The following is a 23,108-nucleotide window of genomic DNA, read 5'->3' as shown; positions in this document are numbered from 1 at the left end:
GCTGGGGGGGGGGGGGGGCAAAGCAAAGTGCAGTAACCCATAGCAACAAATCAGAATCCGCTTGAGTGACGTTAGCCAAGTGCAGGATGTATTTTCATTGGTTACTATGGCTAATGTGGTTCACATGTTCTATGGGGTCCACCGTCTGACTTTTCTGTGCTAGTTCATCATTTCTATTTAACAATCTCATAAATGTCATCAGGGGGAGATGATATATATTTCTCTTCCCCCCCCCCATAAGTGCACAACCACTGATGTACCCCATGGGCCCAGACTTGAGGGAGGATTTACTGTATGAACTTTATATTTTAATAAATTTGCACTTCACTTTCATGTTTTTGGTCGTTTTCAATGACAGACTTCATAAGGAATATAAAACATTGGCTCAGTGATGCTTCAATCTGAATCCGGGTCACACCAGCCAAACCCATCTTGTTCCAGCAGTCACTCACAGAAAAGCAAAGTCCACTCGGCCACTTTACCTTTCAGCGGCGCTTGCGGGGGCCGACCAGACGTTTCCCCCCCCCCCGATACTGCACACATAGCACTTCTTACGCACAAGGCCCAAATACAGTCACATGAAAAGGATGGAGATCCAGTTTGCACAGATGTGATCCACCCAGGTAAGCTCGGACTTGATCAATGAAAAGGGGGAGGGTGGCTTATGAGGCAGAACCATCATTCTGCCCTGAATAGGCTCCTATTGACACCTGTAATCGGTACCCTTTACTCTGGTCTGTGACTTCATACAGGGAGATCGGTCCTCACTTCCTGTCCTGGTGACAAGCATCACAGCACAGCATTTAAAACCCAGCAGATGTTCTAACCACTTCCACACACCCAGGGGTAGGCAACCTTGGCTCTCCAGCTGTGCTGAAACTACAAATCCACAAGCCACAGGCATGACTCCCAGAGGCAGAAGCATGATGGGATTTGTAGTTTCAGCACAGCTGGAGAGCCAAGGTTGCCTGCCCTATACCAATGTTAAATAAAAAAGAGGTTTTAGCTAGATTTGGGCTTCTTCTAATTTTAATCACAGACCTGGAACGAGTATTTTGCTGTTCCACGATGGACTCCACACAAGTGTTCCTTTGAAACAATGAGGGCGCAATGTATGGAGCAACCACCCCCAACTCAGCCAATCACAAGTCTTTATCTTACCACAGGCCAACTACAGCTGCCATCCGATTGGATCTTTATATGTTGCAAGAGTTTGCTGGAAGCCACAGGAACCAGAGTCTCTCTCACCTTTGCTTCCGATAACACAATTTCAATGAAGAAAAAACAGGCAAATTATCTTTATTTTTTTAATAAAACACTTTTTATATCTAAACAAAAAAAATGAAATAAGATTACAAACTAAACCGAAAAATAAAATCCATGTAAACTGGATCATTTAAAGATAATCTTGTCCGTGACAATAATATGGTTAGCAAAATCTTCTTCGGCTCTCCGGCACTTCTCATCCGTAACACCGCGAGAGCCGTGCGCGGCCTTCCTCGTCTCGCGCTCTACCTTCCCCTTAATAGAAACTGTAGAAGATTCACAGAAAAAAGCAGTACCAAAAATCGCCTCAGAAATGCAAGGCAAGGCATATAAAAATAGATCTAAGTCACGCAATGATCAGAGAGAAAAGTTCAGTTCCACCCCCGAAATGCTGCAGGGATCCATAACTCACAGTCGTGTACAATTCGCAGTCCGCCGCTTTAGCGGTTCTACGGTCGGCCCAGTAACGCGCGGGCTATAAAATTCACATTCACGGTGATGTCACAGCCGGAATCTGATCAGACTTTGGTCGCTGAAAAGTGTGGCGATGGGGGGAGAATGTTCCGAGGGATATAAGCAGGCTCCCTTTACATGCTGCCATCAAACAAGCAGGTTATTGCTGAGTAAGAGGCCCTTGAAACGCTTTAGCATCAGAAGCAGGAAACCAGTAAATTGTGCAAGAGAATATATATATATATATAAAAATTTTACTTTTAAAAGATAGCGGAGTCCAGAGCAGCAAATCCTAATAAGAGGAAAGGGGAAAAAAAAAAAAAATGGACAGTACACAAAGTTGTAAATCCAAAGCGGCTTCGGCCCGGCAGCCAGGGACCGTGGCGTCAATCTAGAGACGCAAAAAGGGGGGATCAGCGACGAGGAGGAGAATTAAAAATCTCACACAGCCTCTAAAATACTGTCGTATCGTCCAGTCATGAAATGTTACGTTGGTCTTCTCCAGCAACAGGGAAGGAACACACAGTCCATTTAGATGCAAACAAGGGGTGTAGACCAGTTCTCCCCTCCCATCCAATCCAATTTTTGGGGGTGTAGACCAGTTCCCCCCTCCCATCCAATTTTTGGGGGTGTAGACCAGTTCTCCCCTCCCATCCAATTTTCGGGTCTGGCTCCACTCTGGTGACAACGTTGTATGCAGGGATGCAAAAATGTCATATTCATGCAGTAAGGTGAACCCTCTTAATGTAACGTTAGCGGTCATTCAGAAGTCAAGGGTTGGTATGGATCCACGCTGTGAAGAAAGCAGTCATGTCCTTCCTCAGACAAAATTGGGGATCAGGAGGGAGGTCATTGGAGGATGTGAAGGCTTCTTTGTTGGTTGTCGTCAATGTGCTGAATACTAGGGGAGCCAGATGTGAATGGATCATCAGTCGCCTCATATTCTTCGGTGGCAGGAATGAGTTTTGTAGTTTATTTATGGCATCGCTCAGAAACAGTCATGTGAAAAGAAATGTGAACAGAGGCTCCACCGAGGCCAAGCCTGACAGAGGGGGAAAGAAAGAAACGGGTTTTATACATCACCAGAAGAAATGGTCTGAAGCTCTTCCATGTTCTGCCACCAGATGGCGCTACAAGTCACAACACAAAGTCTAGTGCTAAGGCCTTGGGATCAATAGAACAGGGGTAGGCAAACTCCGGCCCTCCAGCTGCTGCAGAACTACAAATCCCATGAGGCAGTGCAAGACTGACAGCCATAGGCATGACTCAGAGAGTCAGAGACATGGAAGTTATAGGTTTCCTCACAGCTGGGGGGCCAGAGTTTTCCTGCCCCTGCACTAGAACGTAGAAAGAACACGCAATTGGCAAAACCTATTTTCCCCTTTATACAATGCATGAGAACTATAAAGCCACCTACCCTATTTGATCAGGATCTCAGGCAATCGAGGCTCGTCTGCCGAATTCTTCATATTTTTCTCGGATTCTTCATTTGATCTAGAATGAAGGATTTATACAGTGACTCGGAGAAGTGATATACGACAAAGTGGCCCCTGACCGCCAAGCCTCATCATTGTCCAAAGTGGCCCCTGAACGCCAAGCCTCATCATTGTCCAAAGTGGCCCCTGAACGCCAAGCCTCATCACTGTCCAGACCCCTTGATTGGTCAGTAATCGGCATTCACAATGGCTGGCACTATGAAATCAGGGGATACCAAGTCCCAGTAACAAAGTACATTTAAAGGATTAATTCCCACTTTTATTTTTCATAACTCCCTCATGAAGAGCATCAAACGCAGACAAAACAGGTCACTCTTAAATGGTGTGCCATTGTGGTCTGCTCACCCCAGCATGTCCCGGACGTCCTCCACTGTGATGTCCCCGGTTGTGTCCAGCGTAGTGTCCGTACTGTTGAGAGGAGAGTCCAGGGCGTTGGGTGAAAAGGCCGCTGTGTGCTCACATGTATTTCCTGCAAGAAGAGAGGAGGATAGTCTCTTTATTATGTATAAATAATATGCAGTATCCTATATCACCCACATCAACCAATCAGAATCATTTACTTGTACAGACAACATGGGACGAAAACCAGCTGCAATGTGATTGGCTGTGGAGGGGCACCTATTGTCCCCCTCCTCCCTCCACACACGGGCAGTCTGATATACAGCATACAACTACAGGGACAACTGGGCCTCAAGCGTAGACATCTCTAAAGGAAGACGTCTCTGTTGTCTTACATCCGCCCTACTTTTAGTGGCCATCTGTGTCCCACTTGGGGGGGGGGGTAGATTTCCTTGCACTTCCCGTCCTGTAGACAGCAGGAAGTGAGAGAATCCCTCTTCAAATGGATGAAATGCCCTCTTTGACCATTATCGCCAAAATGGTGAGTCCGTTGTTATCGTTTGAATTTCTCATAGTCCACCCATCTTCTCCTTTAGATTTGTGAATGGTAAAAGGGAATTTTACAGCTCGAGAGGAAATGAGTCCATTTTGTACTTTAGTTCTGCCGTTGCTGTGGGCTACAAGGACAGAACTTCCATCGGTCAGTTTTATAGCGGACTCCTAACGCGGCAATACAATAATCCCCATTCTGTACAACAGCAGAGCGATGCCCTCCCCTTACCGTCAGGCAGCAGCTGGGTGCCGTCACACTCTCGGGGGATGTGGGTGCCGTTGGCTTGGTTGGTTTTGGCTGAAGTGTCTTTATTGCTAAGATACATAGTAAGTACGATGAGTGTCGGAGGACATAACGAGAGATCACAAGTATTGTAACAAATGTGACGCAGGATGTCTCTACGGGATACAATCCCCTCACCTGAGATACGCAGGATCATGGGGCCTATCGAACTCCACCAGACACAGCGGCTCGGTTATGTTCTTGGCACTGAGGGAGAACCGTTCAAATTCTGAGGGGGAGATGAGATAAAACCCTGCAGGAGGAGAAATATAAAAAAGTATTTCAGTGTTTATTAGGGTTTGTATTTTTATATATTCCATTGTATATGGACATTGTTATTATATACATATTACAACTCCGGGATGTACAGTACAAATGTAGGAAAGGATTGTGTTGTCTTCTTACTCAAACATTATACTGAGAACAAGGTAGTGTGACCCTGTTCCGAAACCCTCCCCTTGATTCAAGTGTCAGTGTGCCCCTGTTCCGAGACCCTCTTTCCTTCAAGGGTCAGTGTGCCCCTGTTCCGCGACCCTCTCCTTCCTTCAAGGGTCAGTGTGCCCCTGTTCCGAGACCCTCTCCTTCCGTCAAGGGTCAGTATGCCCCTATTCCGAGACCCTCTTTCCTTCAAGGGTCAGTGTGCCCCTATTCCGAGACCCTCTTTCCTTCATGGGTCAGTGTGCCCCTGTTCCGAGACCCTCTTTCCTTCAAGGGTCAGTGTGCCCCTATTCCGAGACCCTCTTTCCTTCATGGGTCAGTGTGCCCCTGTTCCGAGACCCTCTTTCCTTCAAGGGTCAGTGTGCCCCTATTCCGAGACCCTCTTTCCTTCATGGGTCAGTGTGCCCCTATTCCGAGACCCTCTCCTTCCTTCAAGGGTCAGTGTTCCCCTATTCCGAGACCCTCTCCTTCTTTCAAGGGTCAGTGCGCCCCTATTCCAAGACATTCCCCTTTCTTCGTCAGTGTGCACCTGTTCCAAGACCCTCTCCTTTCTTTAAGAGTCACTGTGCCACTCTTCCTAGACTTCCGAATATCACTGACACTTCAAGAAAAAGGAGTGTTTGTTTCGGAGCAATGGCAGAGTACCTTTGTTCCAGAATCACCTCATCACCAAAATGTCATGACCCTACGTGTCCTTCTAGTGTTCGTACTTTGCTCCGAGACCCTCCCTGTCCTTCAAGTGGTAATAGGTCTTTGTTCCAAGACTTTGCCCAACCTTTAAGTGTTAGCATGCCTTCCCCAAGACCTTGCCCGGATTTTTAGTTTAAAGGAAGGGAAAGGTCTCAGAACCAAGGCATGCTAAATGTTAATTCTGCGGTTGTTCAGGAACCCTTCGCCCCCATCTGTCCGCGCGCCATTGTTCTGGGATTTCCATTAGTCTTACCTTGTCCATACTTGGTGAACACACATGATGCAATGCCGCTGATGTCCTCCTTGCGAATGCAGTCGTAGCGCACCTGCGGTCGCAGTCCGGGAACACTGAACACATGGATGTCCCCCAGGTTGGTAAGGCACGCCAGGCAGTTTTCTGAGTAATCATCAGATGCGGTGCTGGTGAAGTTCACAAGTGCCACTTTCCTCACTCGGCAGCCTTCGTGGGCGGTCAGCTTGAATTTGGTTTTGGCACCAACCTTGGGCAAAGCAAAAACCTGGAAAGACAAAACAAAAATGCTCGACTCCACAAAGACGTTCTGTAAAACTCTGCAGATTATCTTATTGGTGTAGTCCGGTACTACATACACACAAATGGAGAACTCCAGCTACTTGTCACATGACTCTATGCAGATTTTTTGAATCTCTATGAGGTACAGTGTTCTGCAATAGCAGCAGACTAGACAGCTGTAGGCACAGAGAGGAGAGGACCATGGATAACCTGCTCACGCAGAATTTATACCATCAATCCAGGAATTCTTGGGGGCCCTTAAAAGCTCTGAAGTATGAAGAAGAAAATTCCGGATTCCATTCATTCCAGGAACAGATTCCACACGGCAGTTCTTTCAGCTCATCGCTTAAAGCACCAATCCACCCAGGACTGACAGTTTAGCTTTTAACAGATATGCTGGAACAATGGCATGCCTAGCCTATGTGACACCCGGGGCAAAATAACACCTAACCTTCCTCGAAGCAACAATTATTCACAGTAATAATCAGGAATGAATAATAAGGACAAGAATAATGCAGGCAGTGACAATTGTATTGCCCATAAATAAAGATTGCAGGTCAGAAGTAAACGGCCTCCTTACATCTGTGGTCCCCCCCCCCCAAACTCCATCAAGTGTTCAAATATCCCCCTGTGTATGGACTAGTACCTTAAACTGCTCCTCCGAAGCAATCAGCACAGAGTGTGTTCCCTGCATGTCGGGTGCTTTAGCCAGGTCACGTGACACCTCAAAGGGTTCTGGGAGAGGGTTGCCCCGTCCGTCCAGGACCGCTATAGAGACCACAGGGGCCCGATGCATAAGCTGAATTTCTTTGCCCAGCACGGCCTCTGTCGAGCGTTCCGAGAACTTCTCCCGCGAAGGGACTTCCAAGGCATAGGCGAAGACAGAGCCAGAGTTTGTGCCGGCCCACATGGTGGGCCCGTGGTGGCCAGCTGCAAGGAGAGAGACAAGGTAAGGGGGCTACGGAATACCGCTTCAGACACAAACTCACATCAAATCTCTACAGACAAAAATACCTTTTTTACGAACGACCTTTTTGCATATTCACTTAGAAAAAAGTAGAGCTTTAAATGGCTTTTAGCACAGATTTGCTTTACCGAAGACGGCTACATCATTAATACAAGCGCTTTCCCAGTATCAGTCATTTACAGGTCTATTCACTAAAGGGTGAAGAGTTTGGAGAAGGCCGGAAAAGGGAACAATCTAGGACAACATAGCTGAACTGGAAAAATTCTCCCATTCAGCTCACTTTCCGGTTCAGCTATGTTGTCCTAGATTGTTCCCTTCTCCAGCCTTCTCCAAACTCTTCACCCTTTAGTGACTAACCCTGTTAATGTTCCTCTCTTACTGCTTTCCGATCCGTCCTTTTCATCCGGAAATCAGACTCCTCCTGAGGTTTATCTTTTATCACGGCAATCACAGTAGAAATGCCAATTGCACAACCACAGATGGAGACCCTAAAAATCCACACACTTAGAACATCTTTTTATCAGATGGTCATTTTGAATGCAAGCTTCATATTTTAGATGCTTGTACTAACTCAATGGGGTCCATTTATAAAAAAATTGCAAAGCGTGTTTGCTCAGTGAAACCCCCATGTGCATTCATCCTGTGTGAGTTAACCAGCCGTTGTGAGAAAGGGGCAAAAAACAAATGTTCTCAGTGTAATTTCTCTTCTGGTCAAATGCTTTTCAATAGGTATATTCATAAAGAACACAGTGAATGGGGAAAATACCGCAACATGGCCACTAGATGGAGCCGAGGATCATGGGAAATAAATATCACATCATGGCCACTAGATGGAGCCGAGGATCATGGGAAATAAATATCACATCATGGCCACTAGATGGAGCCGAGGATCATGGGAAATAAATCCCGCATCATGGCCATTAGATGGAGCCGAGGATCATGGGAAATAAATCCCGCATCATAGCCATTAGATGGAGCCGAGGATCATGGGAAATAAATATCACATCATGGCCATTAGATGGAGCCGAGGATCATGGGAAATAAATATCACATCATGGCCATTAGATGGAGCCGAGGATCATGGGAAATAAATACTGCATCATGGCCATTAGATGGAGCCGAGGATCATAGGAAATAAATATCACATCATGGCCATTAGATGGAGCTGAGGATCATGGGAAATAAATGCAGCATCATAGCCACTAGATGGAGCCGAGGATCATGGGAAATAAATCCCGCATCATAGCCATTAGATGGAGCCGAGGATCATGGGAAATAAATACTGCATCATGGCCATTAGATGGAGCCGAGTATCATGGGAAATAAATGCAGCATCATGGCCACTAGATGGAGCCGAGGATCATGGGAAATAAATCCCGCATCATGGCCATTAGATGGAGCCGAGTATCATGGGAAATAAATACAGCATCATGGCCACTAGATGGAGCCGAGGATCATGGGAAATAAATCCAGCATCATAGCCATTAGATGGAGCCGAGGATCATGGGAAATAAATCCCGCATCATGGCCATTAGATGGAGCCGAGTATCATGGGAAATAAATGCAGCATCATGGCCACTAGATGGAGCCGAGGATCATGGGAAATAAATCCCGCATCATAGCCACTAGATGGAGCCGAGGATCATGGGAAATAAATATCACATCATGGCCACTAGATGGAGCCGAGGATCATGGGAAATAAATCCCGCATCATGGCCATTAGATGGAGCCGAGTATCATGGGAAATAAATATCACATCATGGCCATTAGATGGAGCTGAGGATCATGGGAAATAAATGCAGCATCATGGCCATTAGATGGAGCAGAGGATCATGGGAAATAAATACATGTTAGCAACAAGATACAAAAAGAACGCTGAAGGTAATGAGCATATACATGTAAGCATTGATACTACAGGGATAGCAATCATTTCTCATTTTCTTACATTGAAACAACTGCTACCCGACAGGATCAATGGTTACATTTATATGCTCATTCCCTCCATTGTTCTCTTAAATTGCATCTCCTAACATGGATTTCCGATGATCCTCAGATCCATCCAGCGGCCATAATGCGGCATTCTCCCCATTACCTGTGTGTTTTATGAATTTACCTATTGAAGAACATTTGACCAGAAGAGGAATTACACCAAGAACATTCGTTTTTGCCTCTCACAGCGGCTGGTGAATTTTTACAGCAGGAATGTGCATGTAGTTTCACTGGATGAATAAGCGATGAACATTTTTTATAACTAGACCCCAATGTGCACTGTAGTTTCCTTTAAGATTATAGAGGCTGGGACGTGATGAGGGATTCATGAATCCCCCACCCTTCATATAAATCAGCACACCTAAACTGATATTTTGGGGAGTTGGTTGAATGACCGTGTGTCTTTTTGTGCGGAGTAAAGTGGTGAGCTCTTCCCAGCTGTATTTGCTCCCCTGCCCCATCCCACAAGGTATAAACAGTACAGGTAACAGCAGTTGGACTTATTAAATCATTGTTGTAGAAGGTCCAGTGACAAATAACTGGGCTGTGACGGATGTGGCACTGGGAGAACTGGAGCTGTACTGGGATATATGCTGGGGATGCAAGAACAACATTATTGTTCATCTGCACCAAGTACGCGGTCAGGTTTGGAAAGCTGTAAGAATAAGATGCAGTGTACTGCATCTTACAGTGACAGTGTACCAGGACTAGACCGGTCAGAGTCACTGGTGGCCCCGTATCTAGGTTTCATGCTCATATAAATGGAAAGCCACATTCATTCATCGAGCTGCTTTTTATGTATTTATTCAAAACATGTGGAAAACCAGCAGAGCCGGAAATGTGTTTCATGCAGATGCACTCAATCATTGTGTACTACGTCGTACAAATATGACACATCCCGCTCATAATGTCATTCACAAGGTTGTCTGCCACATAAGAAAAATATTCATTAAGGTGACATTGTCTCAATCCCCCCCCCCCATATGCTGGTGTAAGGACATACCCTAAATGATGCCTCTTGATCGGATCATCTTCTTTCCTGTAGTTTTCAGGAGTCCCTCCAGTGCTGGTGCCGGTCTCTGATCCAGCGCTGACTCCTCCCTCTTCCTGTCCCATGGTGTTTGTCCAACATGCACGCACCTGGCTGCGTGCATTGACTTACCCTGCGTCTCTCCTCTTCTCCCAGCCGAAGATCTCTACTGCACATGCGTCCGCCCCATGATCCTTCACAGCCGCTCGAGAATCTTCAGATGGGAGCGAGCGGCGTAGACACAAGTAAGCAATTTCCTATTTGGTAACATTTTTTTTAAACGTTTCTGCATAGATCTATTGCTTGCTAGCCGTAGACATATGCAAAAAGAAAGTGTTTAATTCTACTTTAGCCTTCGTTCACACCTGAACGTTTTGTAGCGCGTTCTACGCTCGACGAACGCTCAAAAATATAAATCCCATTGTATTCAATGGTCTCGTTCCCACCTTGGCGTATTTCCGCCCGTCCCTAACGCGCTACCAAACGGCCCACGCCTGAAAAGGTACAGGTACTACTTTGGGCCCGTTTGTTGCGCGTTTCCATTGGGATACAGCCAAGTAGCCTTCGGAAACGCGCGTTTGTCACGCGACTTTTTACCGCAAATTGCGGTAAAAACGTGCGACAGGCGTTCACACCTAGGCGTATTGCATATGCGCGAGACCTTAAGCTTCACTTCAGGCATATCAAGTGATATTGGTTAGAATCTCCACATTTTGAAGGGGGTGGGGGGGGGGGATGAACACACACAGGTCAAACCTTATACAGTAAACTCAGTTATCCGGTATTCAACTAACCAGAACTCTCACCTAACCAGAAAGAAAAAATAATCCCGAGTACTGTTTTGTTGATCTGTGGCATGCATGATCCTGGAAATGATTGTGCGTCTATTTGTCTTAATTTCCTTTTACAGTAATACCTTGGTTTAAGAGCATAATTCGTTCCGGAAGCATGCTTGTAATCCAAAGCGCTTGTATATCAAAGCGAATTTCCCCATAGGAAATAATGGAAATTCAGATGATTCGTTCCACAACCCAAAAATATTCATATAAAATGATTACAATACTGTACTGCAATATAATACTGTATAAAATATAAAGAAAAATAAACCAATTACCAGTACCTTCGTGGCTGGTGTGAGGGGGACAAGAGAGAGGAGGATTATTGTGCAGGACGACTTTCACTATCACTAACGGAATCACTGCTATCTCTTGACTCAATGGAATATTTTTCATTTTGCGAAACCTTAACAAGGAATCTATCCAATGTGACATTGCATTGTCGTTAAACAGATTCATCGCTCGCACTGCTACAGCCTTATTCGGGTGGCGCTTTTCTACAAAATTTTGCTCTTATTGCAAGACATTTGCTTGTATATCAAGGCAACATTTTTCAGAAATGTTTGCTTGTCTTGCAAAACGCTCTCAAACCAAGTTACTTGTAAACCAAGGTATTACTGTATTTCAATATTAATATGAAGTCAATACAGAGTTTGTTATGGTATGGTGGTATGATATAGTATGGGGTATAGTACAGGGTATGCCAAGAGTTACTATTTAAAAATGGGTCTAACTCATAAGCAACCAGAAACATTTATTCGGAATCTACCAACCCCTGTGGACGCCGGATAACTGGGAGTTTCCTGTATACAGAAAGATTGTGCCCCAGCAGAATTCTTAAAGCTTTATCTTTTGTCTTGAAATCCTCCACAAAAATAGCAGAGCAGTCCCCGTGCCTGGGCACTCTTGTATCCTCGTAGCTGTATACCTGCAGTGCGAGATCTAAGGCACTGCTCCCTCACTGCTAGTCTCCCCAGATTAGGAGTAAGATTTGGTCATTAATGTGCTGCTCACACTTCTCCTTGCTGGAGGGAAAGCTGTACCCGAGGACGTGCAGTACAAGGATCTCCCTGCTTCATTAATGCTGTGACTTGGTGCTTCCTCCCCTTCTCCTGCTTGATAACTCCTACAGGCATCATATCAGCAGTCATTGGCGGGGCAGCTCTGACATGGGGAAGCATTGCCCTGCTGCCCTCCCACAGATCCCGCGCAGTAAAAGGCATAGTAAGCCAGCGACAAGGAGACCCCGCACAATACTTGTGACTACCCCTAAGCCTTCTGCCTACCTTTTTTTATACCTTTAAAATGCATCACTCAACTATGGCTGCTGCCATGTGCACAATGCAATTACAAAACACACACAAAACCTTTACACTGAACAGGCTACTTATACATTATTGTAGGGAAAGGGGTTCATACCATCCCGTAAAAACGTGTCAGCGAAGTACAGGCAGCGCACAACACCAGACAGCGAATCGTCGGCAGACCGTGGCTCAATTCTCCTCTGCACCGGGGTCATCTCCAGGTCATGTGGGCCAACCTGCTCGGCCAGATGGGCATTGGCCTCTTGTAGCTGATGGTAGAAAACAAAGTGAACACTAGGTGGCAGCACCCCCCTGCACTACAGACCCCGCTGATAAGAACACCAATTGCCTGCAGCAAGCAATCAAATGCTCAAGTTCATGCAACAGAAAAAAAAAGGTTTGTGATCCATGTAACCAATTCTCCGAAGGTATGCAACCTCTCCCCCATCACATGGCAATACTGCTCTACACAGGGCTGTTTAATCTTTGTTCACTGTTTGCACTGGGGTCCTTGGATGCATCCTCTAGGCTGCTTTTTTGGAAGGAGGGGGAACAAATATACCACAATACAGACATAGTCTATGCCCGTGGTTCTCAACTGGTGGGCAGTGACCCAAAAGTGGGTCACGATCCTGTGTGCCCTCCACTACGCTAGGTGAGGAGTTCCTCAGCCTCCCCCTTGCACAGCACTGTCAGTTCTTGCACCAAGCAGCCATTCAAAATATGCTGCCCGGTGCAGAGTCTCAGCTTGAGGTGGGGTGGAGGTATGGCTGCAAGGGGGCTCCATCAATAGCTGCATTGCTTACAACTCCCTCGGGTGCCCTGTAGAGATGCCTGGACCGGAGTAATGTCACATTCTGGCTCCCGGCACCTCTACAGGGCGCTCAAGGGAGATGTACAAGCAATGCACATATGGATGGAGCTCCGCCACAGCACAGCAGCCCCCTGTTCATTTGAATGGCACCCCAAACTCACCTACTGCCAACAGTTTGATTGCCCACACCGGAACACGCGGTACCGCAATGCCGTGCGCTCCAATGTGGTGTGACTTGGGTCGTGACTTAATATCCAAGGACAAACGTGGGTCCTGAGATTACACAGGTTGAGAACCACTGGTCTATGGGAACTGATCCCAGGATCCAAGTGTTGTATGGTAACAGCTCCAAACGTGTTTCCTTCCGGAAAAAAAAGTGCTCACAAAAACTTGCACATTACCCACCCGGCTATTGGGGCTCGCTGTGTTCGGCCTTTTCTTCCCAGACACCCGGCTCTTTCTGATTCGCCTGAAAGACTGGCGGAGAGACTTCTTCAGAGATTTCACCCGGGACAGGGGACCCTCCATGGCCAGGGAATCGTTGGGGTGAAGGGTGCACCTGGAATGAGAGCACAGGACATATAAAGGCAAAAGGCAGGCAATAAGGGCATTAAAAGGACGACCACACATAAACCGAACGTTACATGAACGAACAAACTACCGGCAACATTCCATGGGTCACATAAGGTAGAAAAAAAAAAAAAAAAGCCAGAAAAGTCTCCCTTGTGAAGGGAGGCGAAGATCGTTTTGGTAGAGTTCATGCGGAATTCCTGGATCTGAAACATTCACAGGGATATTCACAGAAGGGTGAAGAGTTTGGAGAAGGCCGGAGAAGTGAACAATCTAGGCCAACAAAGCTGAACTGGAAAAATTCTCCAATTCAGCTCAATGTTGTCCTAGAGTGTTCACTTCTCCGGCCTCCTCCAAACTCTTCACCCTTTTGTGAATAACCCTGTCAGAGTTTTGAGCTCCAGAATGAGCCTAAAGACCCTCAGGGGAGGCCGCAGAAGAGCGCTTGTGGCTTGTGATCAGAGTCAGGAAGAAAACAAAAAACTGGCTGACTTTGGTCATATAGTCTTAAATAAAACCTCAGCCGAAAGGGTCCAGCCACACCTGACAGACTCCAAGGATAGATTAGACTCCAAGAGAAAAAAATGACTCCACTATTAGTGCTCAGCAGGCAGCCTGGCGCCATTAGTAGAGTATGAGCTGGCACGGGGACTGTTACCCCTGCCTGGCAACACAGGTAGGTCACCACCCCACCCAGGGCCGAAGACAGGAGAAAGTGAAGGAGCAGCAATGATTCTTCTTCACAAGTGTGAATGCAGGACAACAGACTGGCCCCAAGTATTGCCCCTGGCAAACCACTCGGCAGATCAAGATACAGCATGTAGCCGTACCTCCGGGACCAACTCTGGTACCAAGACATCACTCAATACATTTTTAATGAGGAAGAAGAGAGGCTGAGGCACAGACCTCTGCCATCTAATATAGCCAGCCGCATGTGCGGTTTTCTACAAATGGATACACTATAGACACCGTACTCGACATACAACATCGGTCATGATGCCAATACAGACACCGCAGTGCTTGTCCTGCAGAAGCATATAGACGCCAACAGCCCAATTACAATCACCCGCACATTTTATCGGGACTACAGTTGAATTCTAGACTAAAAGCTAAATACAGATGGAAGACATATATTGTGGTTGTTTTACTGGTTTGTATTTCTGCCCATCCAGTTTTGACATTTACACAGCCCTGTCTGGCAGGGCAGGAGACCAGATTTCTTCTCTGCTGCAGTTAAGCAACACTTACAGATCTTGGCCCTTCTCCAGCCTGAGACTGGACAGTGAAAGGAGAAGCAGCAGATTGATGAGCTCATCTTGGTTACTCTGCTTCCACCTATCAGCATGCTCCTTGTTAGCACATGCACAACTGACCGGCTCCCTGTGCTGCTTCTCCCTCTCCCAGGCTGAACTCTGCTGTAAAAGGGATTGTAAGAATGATACCAAGACAAATCTAGGCACTTACACGGCTCTGGTAAGAGTGGGGAAGGGTTAGAACTTCTGTCAGGTTCTCATTGTCATTTGTGTCCTTGTTAAAGGAGAACTATGGGGGTTAAGGCTTTTCCCCATAGTTCTCCTTAGGGTAACGTGAGGACACAAACTAGCGTCTTCCCGTCACCCTAAGCTCAGTATACCGCGAGCTGTAGCCGGGATCCGCCCAGCTGCGTGAGTGACAGCTGGCTCTGCCTATCTAGAGGCAGAGCCAGCTGTACCCGCCCCCTCCGTTCCGCCAGTCAGCGCTGGCGGATCGGAGGGGGGAATCCAGCCCCTCCCCTTTCACGGCAGAGAGCCGTGACAGGTTAGAGAGGTGAGCGAACGCCGGTATGTGTTCGCTCACTTCCCGATCTACTGAGCCGACCTGTGTCAGTCTCATTGTCACAGGTCGGCTAGAACTATGAGGTGAGTGAAAAGCACCCCCCCGCCCCCCCTCATAGTTCTCCTTTAAAAGGAGATATTCCCTCACTTCCTGCGTTTTCAACAGGACAGAAAGTGAGCAGCAAATCACTTTAAGTGAATGGCAGCAGCCAGTTTTGATGCAAAAGGAACCACTCTCCCAAAGCATTAGCAGGTGCCTTTGCCCCCTGTATCATTGTTACCCAGCCAACCCCGAAACATTCAGATCATTCACCTGGCCAGAACCGGGCTCCTCTTATGATAGTCAAAGACCCCGAAGCCATGACTGGTGCCGCAAGCCACCAAATTCCACTCGGAGTGTAAGGCGACGGCTGTGACGGCGGCAGGGGGCATACACTGCACCAGCAAGGTGGTCTGGAAACCTGGCGGGAAGAACAGGGAGCCGTTCCTCGGGATCAGTCTGTCGTGGCCCTTCCACGTGAAACCTTCCCGATCTTGTAAGAGGTCAACGGTCGCCACGCTGATCATATGGTCAGATTTCTCGTCACTCAGATCCATCACCAGCACCTAGAAGAGGCCGCAAACACAAAGAGGTCAAACAGATCATGAGAAAAAGAACACACATCGGCTCAATTCACAAAGCTAAAAAAACACCAGACTAAGGATCCTTCATTTCAAATAAGTTATTTTTAGCCAAGTCCAATAACATTTCAAAATTATAGTCACATGGCTGATAATAAAGATTAGGGATGCACAGATACCGATGCGAGTACTCTTGCTCGCCCAAAATGCTCAAATACCTTCCCCGATACCAGAACTTCCGGTCAGAGGAAGATTTCCTCTGACCAGCAGTGCCGTGGGGGGAACATGAAGCTGGCTTCCCAGGCAATCAGGAAGCCGGGCGGCGAGTAATGATCCGCCTCCCAGCTTCCTGATTGACCGGGAAGCCGGCCTCCTGGCCAATCAGCATCCAGCCGGCTGAATCGCTGGTTCAATGCCGATTGGCTGGGCATTTTGCCTCTTTCCTCCTTCTCAACCTGCTGGGAAGGTGGCTCGGCTGCAGCTGCTCTCACGCAAGTCACAGCAGAGTGAAATGGATGAGAGCGGAGAGGGAAGCCATCAGCCATCCTAGGAACATGATACCATATCAGGCAATCTGACCAGACACGGGCTGGGGGGGAGCTGATTTCCACAATTCGCCTCCCCTGCCGAGCCACACTAACATTTCCAAATGGTGCAAAACATGTCCAAGACCCCTTTCCCTCGCAGGAAATTCACATGGCTGTTCGACCAGCCCCATTCTGATTGGTTGGGAAGCGGGCTTAAAAGCCAATCAGCATCGAGCCGGACAGAGCCAGCTTCCTGGGAAATCAGGAAGCCGAGCGGCATGTCATTACCTGCTGCCCGGCATCGGTACTCTGACTTGATACCGAAAAACCGGTATCGGTGCATCCCTAATACAGATCCTTATCCTTGTGTAATGCTTCGGGAATTGAGCCTATAGTAACATAACTTGGTGTAGATAAAAGAACATTTAATAGCAGTCACAAAGACACATGCAAAAAACTTCCAGGATCATAAAAGACGCAGGAATGTGCGAGACAAGAATATGGGAAGGGGAGAATTTTCCTCCACACAGCTGACTTCGTGTGCTGTAGGAGAACACTGCTAACTGCTGCTGGGAAACCAATGGGGGTGGGGGGTGGGGGAGATATAAAAGCCAGATGTGGAGAACAGAATGAACTGCAACGTTCAATACAATGTCAAACTACCTAACTGCATAGTGAATGCTGCAATCTGACATTGTTACATCAGACCAACCAGCTCTGGTTTTCTGGGGGTAATGGCACAATTCCTATATGCTAATAGAGCAAGCCATAGGCGTCCGTTTACCTGTCCAGCAGTTCCTGCCACTATCATCTTGCCACTGTACTTGCAGAGGGCGATTTTTTGGATGCCCAGCCGAGGGTCATCGCTATAAGGGTCGAAACAACCAACCTGTTGGGGAGAGGAAAAAAAAAAAAAAAAGGATATGCATAAGGACAAAAATGTAGTGTTGCAATATGCATATAGTGTATGAATCATTTCTGATAGGAGGGTATATAAAAACACTATCTATGCATCTATCTCCAAAGAGAAGTGTTGGGAGACCTGCAAAAAGAGGCAGCAGCAGTGTCGGACGAAGCTGTTACCTTAAAGAGACATTGTCACCTTTCCCATAATGTGCAAGCATGCTGTACCTACCTGCACATGTCAAAAGATCATCCACCATAATGCGGATTCAACTTCCCTTTGGCTGCAATTTGCTCCCTGCATTACTCGGTGAACGAGTCAGTTTCAAACCCAAAGTGTCACGTTTGACAGCACAGCGCCTCTCTAGAGACCCTTCACCTAGGGCTGACCCTCATATTACACACGTGTTATGAAGGAAGTTACTTGGAGCTGGAAGAATGAAGTAACACATCTACAAGTCTCTAAACTGCCCATCTGAGGATAACAGAACATGCCAAAGCGGAGGAGGTAATTGGAAGAGTCGATGGAACAGCAACATTCTAACAAAGAGCCATAAATCGAGGCTGTGCAGAGCACACAGTGACAGCACAAGATCCATAGTGAATAATAAGTTACAGGGTGGAGCCGACTCCATAGGGGAATCTGCACACCAGATGCTGCAATACCGAACAGGCCAAAGCTTGACTTGTGGACGCCAGGATTAAGAGATGTACGGATCCTATCCAAGTGCTGAGCAGATCTTTGGCTGAACACCCCCGGCTCCTCCAGCTGAAGTCATGAACACAGTGCACTGCATTCCAAAGGTTAGTTTCCCCGTTTCAAAATCAATTGCTTAATTTTGTAAAGAGTACCCGTTACTTACCGGCAGCAATGCTAAAAAGTTTGTAAAGAGTACCTGTCACTTACCGGCAGCAATTCTAAACTTTGTAAAGAGTACCGGTCACTTACAGGAAGTAGGAGAAGACACGGATCAAAAATTAAATTCACCAAATCACTGGGAGCTAGTGACAAGGTTTGGGCATAACATATAAAAGGGCCTCAAGCTACAGCCTCGTCACAAACTCTTCGTGATATAGTGAGCTACAGAAACAAAACGGCTGATTTAGCAGTACATGGCTAGATATATTGGTTTGCATTGAAATGGCTTTGGACAGCAAGACAATAAGTAGAGTAAATCAGTGTACTACAAATGCCATCCATTGCCAATATGCCTAAAAAGAATATGGACCAGGCCGAAGGTTTTCCCAAGGTAATAGTGCACACCACTGTGGTGGCTGCCAGTTACGGTTATGGTTTTTAAAGCAATCCTTGTGTTTCCAAGGAGCCCCCTTAGGTCCTAATTTGAGGTCGTACATGGGGGCCTTGACGTCTGCCCAATTCAAGATTAAGGCCAGACTCTCCCAGAAATAAGCTGCATCCCCTGTCACCTGGGAATTGCAAGAACACCAGTGCACTAGAGGCTCTGTCGGCTGGATGACAAGAGGAGGGCATTCATTTCTGGGGTTGGTGGGGGTACAATCTCCACTTGGACATAAGAAAAGGTCATGCCTTTAGTAAAAGCATCACAAGAGGATGGGGAACCCAATAGAGGTTATATAGACAGAGCTCTCCTTTAAAAGTGGCTGTTGCGATTTTATAACTCCCTGCAAAGAAACTGTGCAACACTCACCTGTCCTGCTGCCAAAACGTCACCATCTTAACCCGTGCTGAAAAATCTTCTGCATCAGACTCATCCAGGAGTATCAGATTCTGGTGTCCCCCTGCTGAGCTCTGTGGTTTTATCCACCAGCCCCCTACATCACTGAAGGATCCAATAATGATGTAGGGACCAGTGGAAGAAACCAGAGTGGAGCAGGGATCAGGAATTTAACACTGTTAGAAATGTGCCAGATGCTGAAGAGTCCTAAAGATGGAGAAGTCTGTGTCATGGGCGAGCATCAGAACAGGTCAGTACTAAATCTTTTTCTTTGCAGTGACAGCATGATTATAAGGGTGACAATTCCCATACAATCATGTAACCAGCCCCCACCACCAAAGAAAACTGCATACCTTGCGGAAAGGCGGCCAATCATCTTCACAGCTTTGATGCATGCTTTCATTGTGGTCACAGTCAGTTTGAAAGATACCAGCGGTCGACAGTCGGTAAAGAGGCCGCAAGGCGACCCCAGAGGCATCCCAGAACCGGACGGTACCATCTTCGTGGCTGGCAAATTAGGGGGGGGAAAAAAGGTTACAAAAGATGCAAAGCTTGAATTAGATATTTATTCAGCATAAATCCAGGGTTCTAGTGCAATGATTGCAATCTATAATGCGGCACAAACTCATTTGGATGTATTGATTTGAACAATTGACCATAACACATACTTCCGGTTGAAAACCCAGCGAGTTTATACATTTCTCATTCATTCAAGATGAGACTCACACTCCTTCCTAATGCACTTTTACATCACGGAGTCCGCAGCAGTCGCATTCTCAGCGAAGGAAACAAAAAAAAAAAAAAAGCTAGCTGCCCATAATGCCGACACTCCTTTAATATATGAATTCACTGATCCGGAATGAATATGCAGATAAGGAATTCTGGCTTTTTACGGACATTCCTGATCTGCAGTTTGTTCAAGGATAATGTCTGAAATCATTACAGTGAATGGGTCAGCTTACAGAGACACGGTCACCTTCTCCGTTGGTGAGTGAATGGCGGCTCATACCACTAAACGTCTCCATCTTCTAGCACACTCTAGAAGTGTTAAATTCCCTAAATGCCTTCCTGCTGCATAAGTCCACTCCAGCTAAGCTCGGGTGTTGGAGAATGTTGGGGTTTAACCGGGTGCATTGCAATCCACTGCCATCCCAATACACAACAGTCTTCAAGCCTAGCGTTTGGGCGCTCAGAACCAAGCACAGTCACATGCTCTCCGATACTTGGAAGCCCCTTTCCATTAGAGGAAGGATGCATAGAAGCAATAGGGAAGTCTAGATAGCCAACTACTTTTCACTCCCCACAGAGGTATACTTGCCTATGAGACAGTCACTTTGCCCTAAATGGGGGAAGACAGTGTCGTCAATTATCTTAAGGCAGAGATCAGCAGCTGCAGCTCTGGCACTTCTGGCAAACGCGTTTACTCTAAAATAATTCCTAGCCATGGCACTTTTTTTTTTAGTCTCTGGTGGATATAGTATACAAGGGTTAGAACCGGCTTTGAAAACGTTTTTCATACTATGTAGAAGAGCTGCATATGGATGGAGAGCTATACGCGTGTCCAAGCATGGCATGGCATGGTTGTTCATACCAGTGAATATCAAAGATGCAGCAAGCCGGACTTTTTGCAATGCACTGCATCCACAACCCCCCTACAACAAGCAGAGCCTGAGGGTGGAGCAGAACACATACACCACATATTGGGGCAGAGTGTTCATATCAATGGTTAGAATACAACCGTATAGGATTATGTGGAGTGTTCACCAAAAGGATCAACATACACTGCAGGGAGGATCAGAGCATTCATACCAAGGCTCAGGGTGCAGGAAGGCTCACAGCATTCATACCAAGGCTCACGATGCAGGAAGGATCAGAGCATTCATACCAAGGCTCACGATGCAGGAAGGATCAGAGCATTCATACCAAGGCTCACGATGCAGGAAGGATCAGAGCATTTATACTAAGGATCAGCGTGCAGGAAGGATCAAAGCATTCATACCAAGGCTCACGATGCAGGAAGGATCAGAGCATTCATACTAAGGATCAGCATGCAGGAAGGCTCAGAGCATTCATACCAAGGCTCACGATGCAGGAAGGATCAGAGCATTCATACCAAGGCTCACGATGCAGGAAGGATCAGAGCATTCATACCAAGGCTCACGATGCAGGAAGGATCAGAGCATTCATACCAAGGCTCACGATGCAGGAAGGATCAGAGCATTCATACCAAGGCTCACGATGCAGGAAGGATCAGAGCATTCATACCAAGGCTCACGATGCAGGAAGGATCAGAGCATTCATACCAAGGCTCACGATGCAGGAAGGATCAGAGCAGTCATACTAAGGATCAGCGTGCAGGAAGGATCAGAACAGTCATACTAAGGATCAGCATTCCATACTACAATGTTTACAAAAATATAGTGCAGCGCTTATAATATACAATAAATGCCACAACCAGGATCGCTTATAACCATCCAAAGTGCAATGTCCAATACTTTTGTGAATTTAATTTAGTGGGAAGTATTGCACTTTGAATCGTCATAAGAGATGGTGGTTGTGACATTTATTGTATATAAGCACTACACTGTAATTTGTAAACATCAGTTTTAAGTATATGGTACGTAATGTGAGGAGCTCAGGAGTGGCGTTTTAATTTGATGTTCCATATTACAAGCTGGACAAGAGTGTTTAGAAAGTTAGGAGAACTCAGTTTTCACACACCGGCTGACTGTTGTTATAAGGAGTGTCCATAGCTCAGGCCTATCCTCTCCTCCTCCACACATCTGGAGTCCTGCTGACACCACTGTGCCCTCCCAGCCCTCCACTCCCGGCTCCTGGGGTTTGCCTGAATCCGAAAATCGTATTTTCCATATTTTCTCATCGCTCGCCGTTCTGTTTTTACTGGCCCAGGTGCCAAATTAAAACAGGGAGACATGCCGAGCCCACACAAGACTCGTTCATTCTCTGCAGCTGGAGAGACACACAGCAAGACGGCCCATGATCTAAAATGACAAAGACCCCGGTCTGGATCTTTGATGGATTGCCTATAGCAAAGTCTTCCTGTTTACGTGTTGCAATGCAATAGGAGAGAGTGAAAGGAAAAATGTGATCAGCTGTTATGGGCAAGTGAACAAAATCAGCCCAGATGTGCTTTAGAAAGAAAAGAACCACAGGTCTCAGCAAGTCCAGCTACTGTGGTCAAGTGTAGGAAGAACTGACTGACTCCTTATAGTCCTGAAGCAAGCTATTGGTTTTTGTTTTTTTAAGAAAACACACACACACACACACACACACACACACACACACCCTATAAAAGGTTAAGTACCCCTTTTGTCTAGGGGGCTCAAATAAAATAGATATACTCACCTGATCCTCGGTCCCTCTGGGCTGCTAGACTATTTTCCACAGCCTCTTCTCCCCTCTAAGGATCGCTGAGGTCATTGAGTTTAGAGAGGTGAGCGCTCACCGCCATGGGACCAGGGACTAGGCAAGTATATCTACTTTGAGCTCCCTAGGAGCACTTAACCCCTGCAGTGCAGGAGTAGCCCCACTGGTGGCAGGTCTACATTAACGATGCAATGCTTAGGCTCTGCACAATTAAAAGCTTTGTGATGAAGCTGCATGCCAAGCACATAAAATTAACAGGTCTGTATTCATTAATAGATTATTAAATAGATTTGTAAATTTAAGCACCAAATTTTACTTGGCATCAGTCCCTGTACTGCAGAGCTCAGACTAGGAGAGAGAGAGAGTAGCAACACAAGGAGGATCCTAAACTTACCCGGTCAGCAAAAGGCCTCTTTGTAACGGCTCCTCTGCAAAACTTTTACCACCATCTATCGGCCAGTTCTAGAGACAAAAAAGTATGGTACAAAATCTTTAAACCTTTTTTTTCCCCCCAAAAAAAACGATTTAAAAAGAATAAAGTTGTAATAATAATAAAAAAATATATAATAATAAATAATAGGCACACACATTTCAATAATG

The 23,108-nt window shown here is 46.5% G+C and overlaps 1 protein-coding gene across 1 annotated transcript in view; it reads right to left on the bottom strand.

Annotated features, from left to right (window-relative positions):
- Positions 1 to 2,577: 2,577 nt before the first annotated feature.
- LLGL1 (LLGL1, scribble cell polarity complex component) overlaps positions 2,578 to 23,108 on the bottom strand; it is a 56,228-nt gene continuing 35,697 nt past the window's right edge. Inside the window, exons 12-24 of the mRNA XM_018569306.1 lie at positions 22,903 to 22,970; positions 19,475 to 19,628; positions 17,306 to 17,410; positions 15,687 to 15,979; positions 13,395 to 13,548; positions 12,291 to 12,444; positions 6,696 to 6,979; positions 5,771 to 6,035; positions 4,528 to 4,642; positions 4,336 to 4,421; positions 3,561 to 3,684; positions 3,137 to 3,213; positions 2,578 to 2,761 (exon numbers count right to left, since the gene is read on the bottom strand). Coding sequence (XP_018424808.1) covers positions 3,138 to 3,213; positions 3,561 to 3,684; positions 4,336 to 4,421; positions 4,528 to 4,642; positions 5,771 to 6,035; positions 6,696 to 6,979; positions 12,291 to 12,444; positions 13,395 to 13,548; positions 15,687 to 15,979; positions 17,306 to 17,410; positions 19,475 to 19,628; positions 22,903 to 22,970 — 1,878 coding nt within the window. The 3' untranslated portion in view covers positions 2,578 to 2,761; position 3,137. The remainder of the gene's footprint in view (positions 2,762 to 3,136; positions 3,214 to 3,560; positions 3,685 to 4,335; positions 4,422 to 4,527; positions 4,643 to 5,770; positions 6,036 to 6,695; positions 6,980 to 12,290; positions 12,445 to 13,394; positions 13,549 to 15,686; positions 15,980 to 17,305; positions 17,411 to 19,474; positions 19,629 to 22,902; positions 22,971 to 23,108) is intronic.

The sequence above is a fragment of the Nanorana parkeri genome, unplaced genomic scaffold (assembly GCF_000935625.1).
Source record: "Nanorana parkeri isolate BGI_ZX_2015 unplaced genomic scaffold, ASM93562v1 scaffold1320, whole genome shotgun sequence".
Taxonomy (NCBI): domain Eukaryota; kingdom Metazoa; phylum Chordata; class Amphibia; order Anura; family Dicroglossidae; genus Nanorana; species Nanorana parkeri.
The sequence above is the reverse complement of the archived record's forward strand: the minus strand, read 5'-3'. Positions and strand labels throughout refer to the sequence as shown.